Here is a 5941-nt window from a genome sequence, read left to right as displayed (position 1 = left end):
CTTTGGTCCCTCCAAATGGGTGTTTGGACCCTAAAAGGAGGCTTTGGGCCCTAAAATTGAGGCCTTGCCTCGTAGCATGAAGATTTGGGACTTCAGAAAGCAGGGGCTTTCCTCTCCAATAAGGCTTCACACCCTAAAAGGTGGCTCTGCTCCTTACAGTGCAACTGGGGACCCTAAAAATATGCATTGTGCCTTGAAGATGACAGCCTGGGCCATAGAAGTGACGGTGTAATCAGTAAGAAGCCAGCTTTGGCTCCAGAGAGCACTGTCAGGGCCCCGAACAAAAGGGCTTTGTCCCTACAAGGGAGCCCCTGGGCCTACAAGCTGAGGGTTTAGGCCGTCAGAAGATGACTTGGGATCCCAAGTGGAGGTTCTGGAGTCTGAAAAGAAGGCTTTGGTGTCTTATAGAGGAAACACAGGGGCCTACTAATGAGGCCTTGAACACCTGAAATGGGGAAGGGGTGGAACGTGGGGGGCCTGGTCGTCAAGGTGAGGCTTTAGACCTGAACCCTAGGCCTCTGGAGTCTCTGGCTCATGGTCTGGACCCTACAATGATGCTTTGGTCCCCCAAAGGGGTGTTTGGACCCCCAAAGGAAGCTTTCAGACCTCAAATGGATGCTGTGGCTCCTAACATGAGGATCTGGGAGCTGAAGGAGCAGGGTCTTTCCTCACAAATAAGGCTTTGTACCCTAAAAGATGGCTCTGCACCTTACAGTAGAACTGGGGACCCTAAAGATAAGGCATTGTGCCCTAAAAATGACAGCCTGGGCCATAAAAGTGAGGCTGTAATCAGTAAGAAGCCAGCTTTGGCTCCGGAGAGCAGTCTCAGGGCCCCGAACAAAAGGGCTTGGTCCCTACAAAGGAGCCCCTGGGCCTGCAAACTGAGGGTTTAGGCGATCAGAAGACTTGGGATACCAAGTGGAGGTTCTGGAGCCTGAAAAGAAGGCCTAAAAAGTGTGAGATCTGTTTTTGTGGTTTTGAAAGAGAGTTTACTTCATTTAGGAGGAAGGACTGTGATATTGAGATATGCTTGCAGTGATAAAAAGCTTACCAGACAACCTTGTGAAATGCAGGCTACAACCGTTCTCTTTAATGCAATTAGGCATAAATCACGGGGTCACATCAAGTCTGATAAGGGAAAAAATATTACCATCTCACAGCATAAAACTCACAAGAAACTTGAAAAATAAGAGGCTGGTAATTGAAAGCCATGCATTATCTGTGAAGCGCCGGATAGGTCGTGAACCTGGACTTCCCATTCAATGGGGAAACAGGGGAGGGTCCCGGTCGTCGAGAGATAAACTATATAAACTGTGCTATGGAACTAATAGGCACGCTCCTGCTTGCAGGACGCCTGCCATTGCAATCGTGAATAAAAATGCTGCTTCACTGAGATCCTCGCCTGAGCCTACGTTATTGCCTACAGAGTGTTTCTCACAAACTGGGGGCTCGTCTGGGAGCCAGTCACCTTCTGGGGAGTCCCATTAGCACCGCAGCAGGAAGGCATGCCCTGCTGATTTCAGCGGTCCTGTGCCTTGGCGACAGTGGTTCTGCAGAGAGCTGACAGAGGAACCAAGACTGGTTGGGAAGGCACGACTGGTGAAGAATTAGGGGAAAAAAAAAAAAAAAGGCACTCTGGTTTTGAGAATTGACCCGGTAACTGTGTGCACAGACCAAGGTAAGAAATATTAAGTATGGCCTTGGCGGTTGGGTGAGACTCTTGTGTGATGCGTGATTGAGACGTAATTTTGTATGAAGCGATTGTGGAGACCTGATCGCGGTTCCATAGCTCCGCTATCTAACGGGGGGAGGGAGGGGAGCAGGGGGACATGGCTTAATCGTGCAAATGAGGCTGAAACCGATGGCACAGATGGGACTGGCAGCAAGCTTTATTGTGATGGCAGCTGGGGACTGGAGCCAGGACGTGGGGCTGGAGCACGGCTGCTCCCGTGGCGTTGTTGAGGCCGGCTGTAGGGATTTGGGGCCCGATGTTGCAACCAGGAGCGCCTTTGCATCCGGACTGGCCCAGCGTGGCTGGAGCGGCTGCTGCGTTCAGGCACCCGGGAATCGCTGGAGGACCCCGCTGCCGTTTCTCTTTCGGAGCTGCCGCTGCTGCTGCTCTGAGCACTGGGGGTTGCAGCACGTCTGCTCCCACGCAGTCTTCGGGTCTGATTCTGGGTACTGGGGGCCCGACGTTGTAATTGGGAGCGGCTTCTGGTCTGGGCCATCCCCTGCTGGCTGGAGCATCGCGTCTGTTCTGGCCCCAGAGATCCACTGGGGGACCCCGATGCCGCCTGCATGGCAGATGTGGTGCTGCTGCTGCTCCCAGCACCAGTTTGTGGTTCTTGACTGCTCCTGCGGCGTTTTCGGGGCCGGCTCTGGGGATTTGGGGCTGGATGTTCCAGCGGTGTGCAGCTTCTTGTCTGGGCTCGCCCTCGCTGTCTGGCGGGGAGTCTGCCCTCGGGCACCATGGACTGACTGGAGGTTCCTGGTGCCCTCTGGCTGGCCACGCTGGAGGTGCTGCTCTCAGGGCTGGCTGCAGCACGGCTGCTCCTGTGGCGTATTCTAGGACAGTTGAAGGTGTCTCGGGCCCAATGTACATGTAGGCGAGTTGTCCTTTGCTCTGTCCCCTGCTGCCTGCTGGGGCTGCTGCTCTCAGGCACCAGAGAACTGCGGGACGGCCCCGGTGCTGCCTGGCTGCTGGTGCTGCTGAGGCTGCTGCATTCGGGTGTTGGGGAGCCACGGGAGGGCCCCAGAGCCTCTGGCCTGGAGGTGCTGGGGCCGGCGAGCCCCACGTCGGCACTGGAGGCTGTGAGGGGAGGCAGGAAGGTGAGTGGGATGGACTTCCAGACCCACGGCAGTAGAGGCTCTGATCCCTCCTGGGTCTGAGAGTCTAGCAAGGCTGCCCTGAGCCCCTGCAGCCAGGCCTTGCCTGGCCACGGCCCAGCAGCATGCGGCCTTTGCCTCTTACCGGTGCCCACGCCAGCGCAGCTGTCGCACTCCCACGTGTCTGCGCTGTTGGCCAAGCTGGAGCAGCGCCGGTGGGTGCCTTCGGCAGCACAGGAGCGGCACAGGAGCAGCTGCCAGGGCCTGGGGAAGCAAAGGGGTTGTGGTTGTGGGTGTGAGGACAGTGTCTGAGCCAGGGAGTGGCTGGCACATCCCTTGTGCTCTGTCCTGGCTCCCCCAGCACGTGCTGAGGCTGAGGACCCGTGCAGAGCCCCAGATGGCTGGGGAGGCAACTTACCCCTGTCCCCGTGCCTGCTCCCTGCCATGTGGGCAAAGGCATTCGCTGACATCGCAGCGCTGGTGCCTCTCTTGCAGTGATGCAAAGGCGTTCTCGTTCTCCCAGGCTGGTCCTCTGCAAGAGAAGGGAGGGAAATTGTCCAGTCCCTGGCCGTGCACGGCGCTTGTGCCCTCGTGTCTCAAGAGCAGGGCAGAGGGACACCAACCTGGATGGGATTTGGATCCCCATGATGGACATTTCAGAACAGAACTGCACCTTGTTCCTGCAGATGGGGCACTGGAAGCAGAGAATGCCTGCGCACATGGCTTGTCCCTGCAGCGCAAACACATGCGGTGGGAGCTGAGCGGGCCCTGGTGCAGCTGAGCACCTGCCGTGCCCGCAGGGCGAGGGGAGGGCTCCTACCTGGATGCAGCCCCGGTGGAACCAGGCGTGCCTGCAGGCTGGGCACAGCATGGTGTGGTAGGACGTGCTGTCCCCCACAGGGTCCATGCAGATGACACAGGTGGTGTCCTGCTCTGGAGCTGCCTGCACTGCCTGCCGAGGGCGGTGCTCCCAGCAGAAGGACCTGGGGGAGAGAGGGAAGGGAAGGGCAAGGTGAGAAGTGCTGGGCCTGCCGTGGTGCTGGCGAGGAGGGCAGAGGAAGGTGAAGGAGCCCCAGGCCCATCCAGGCTCTGGCGCTGCCTCTGGCTCTGCCAGGCTGCTGGGAAGCATCACCGTGGGGTCCCCTCCTGCTTGGCTGGTGCTGGCAGCCCTTACCTGTACATCCCAAAGAACTGGGTGACACATTCTCCCTCCGAGGCGCAGGGGAGATGGAAGCTGCGTTCACAGCCCGTCTCCACGCAGGTGATGGTGGCCCCTCGCTCGCCACAAACAAAGCATTGCTGAAAAGAACACAGCAGCCCCATTAGCACCAGGCTCGATGCCGCCACCACTGGCCCCACACCGCCGGGCAGGGCAGGGCACAGGGCGCGGGCACTGCTGGGTCACACTCTGCAGACCCGCCTGGCGGACAAGGCTCATCTGCCAGAGCAGCGGTTTGTCCCGGAGCAGGTTGGAAAGGCTGGGATTGCTTCCTTGGGGTCCAGGCTAAGCTCGCGGGAGCGTCTCCTGGCATAAACCTCCCTGTTCCCATCAGGCCCTCACCTTCTGGGACGCCTGCTTGATTGTGCGCTGTATATCCATTGGTAAAAATCCCCAAATTCCCTGCGCTATGTTTCCACACTGATACAGGCCATTCGCAAGAAACTAAAGAAGAGAAAAGAGCATGAATGATCTCATTAGGAGCCATAGAGGGAGGGGTGCTGGTGGGATGCTGACAGGAGCCCTGGGGAACTCACCAGACAAAAAGTGTGGGCACAGATCCCATTCCTTAGGTGCCTGTGGCCGCAGATGTTCAGGCCAGCATCTACCCGGCCACACAGCATGCATGCTGGAGGGCAGAGAGCAAATGGCACAGCCAGTGAGCACCTTTGTGGGGCCAGGTGTCCCTGAGGGACTGTCCCCAAGGGCCTGTTCTGGCCCTGCCGTGCTGGCTGACGGGCAGGGCCAGAGGCTGTGGAGGGGAAGGGGTCCCAGCAGGCACAAGGGGCCCAGCAGGCACCCACAGTCCGACCTGGGCCCCCCTGCCAAGGAGCAGAGGGGCCCTGCCCCGGGGTGGTTGGAGAGCCCCTGCCTGCCCCTGCCTCCCCTCTCAGCCACAGGCAACCCCCCCCAGCACCTGCCCGCCCTCCTGTAGGATGGGATACTTTTCTCTCACCTTGCTCCCTCGAGTCGGGAGCCTTCCGCTTCATTGCAGACATGGTGCACTTCGACAGCGAGCACTTGGAGAGTCACTGCCCCAGCAGTGCCGGGGTTTCTCTTCCACACGCTCCTCTGCCGACCCTGAGGGAGACAGAAGCAGGATGAGGGTGAGTCTGTGGCACGGGCCCCGAGGTGTGGGACCCCTCCTCCCTCGGCAGCCCCAGGCAGCCCCCTCCTCCCTGCCCTCTCCCCAACTCACCAAATCGCACTGAGGCACGGCCCGAGCCCAGCAGCCTTTTATCTGCTCCTCGCCCCGCGGGTCACAGTGGCCATTGTGACATCGCCACCGCGCGCCCCCAGTTACTGGGGGTTACCGTCCCGCCACCGGCACGCCCAAAGCTACCTGGCACCCACTGTGACAGAGCCCCCACCTCACGGGGGTGGCTGGAGGTGTCCCGCTGGGGCCTGGGCCCTCGGCACCCAAGCAAGAGGGTGGCCGCTCTTGCAGCCAGCGCAGGCTCAAATGCCGGGTCCCGCGGCACGCAGCGGAGAGGAAGGATTGCTTCCCTCGGCCTGCTGGCAATGCTCCCCGTGCCACAGGCAGGAGCGGAGATGTCCCTCGGACAGGGCTGCAGCCCTGGAGTGGCGGCACCTGCACCGCACCTTTGGGCCAGCATTGCCACCCTCCGGGACAGCCACAGGACACCTGGCATTTGACTCGCAGCTTGCTCCCTCCTCATGTCCGTCTCCTACACAGTTTCTCGAGAGCAGGGTGAGACCAGAGCTCGTTTTCTCCCCCAGACATCAGCAAGGGATGTTACAAAGCCAGTGGTCTTAACAGTCTTTACTGCAGTTGACAGTCTGGTCTGAGCCCCGACTCCCTTCGCCAGCTCTCACCATCAGGGTTCAAAGCCTGCTAATTAGAACCACAGAATCGTAGAATCATTAAGGTTGGAA

General features: G+C 59.4%; 1 protein-coding gene across 1 annotated transcript; it reads right to left on the bottom strand.

Moving 5' to 3' along the window:
* Positions 1 to 2971: 2971 nt before the first annotated feature.
* LOC118160073 (PHD finger protein 7-like) lies at positions 2972 to 5043 on the bottom strand (the record flags this gene model as incomplete). The annotated part of the gene is made up of 8 exons (XM_035314622.1): positions 5001 to 5043; positions 4582 to 4673; positions 4388 to 4489; positions 4001 to 4125; positions 3647 to 3809; positions 3450 to 3556; positions 3245 to 3358; positions 2972 to 3090 (listed from the first exon to the last, which is right to left on the bottom strand). Coding segments are annotated over exons 1-8 (865 nt in total), but the record flags the coding sequence as incomplete, so codon positions are not given.
* Between the last annotated feature and the right edge of the window lie 898 nt (positions 5044 to 5941).

This window comes from Oxyura jamaicensis, unplaced genomic scaffold (genome assembly GCF_011077185.1).
Source record: "Oxyura jamaicensis isolate SHBP4307 breed ruddy duck unplaced genomic scaffold, BPBGC_Ojam_1.0 oxyUn_random_OJ77737, whole genome shotgun sequence".
Taxonomy (NCBI): domain Eukaryota; kingdom Metazoa; phylum Chordata; class Aves; order Anseriformes; family Anatidae; genus Oxyura; species Oxyura jamaicensis.
This window is presented reverse-complemented; position numbering and strand designations above follow the sequence as displayed.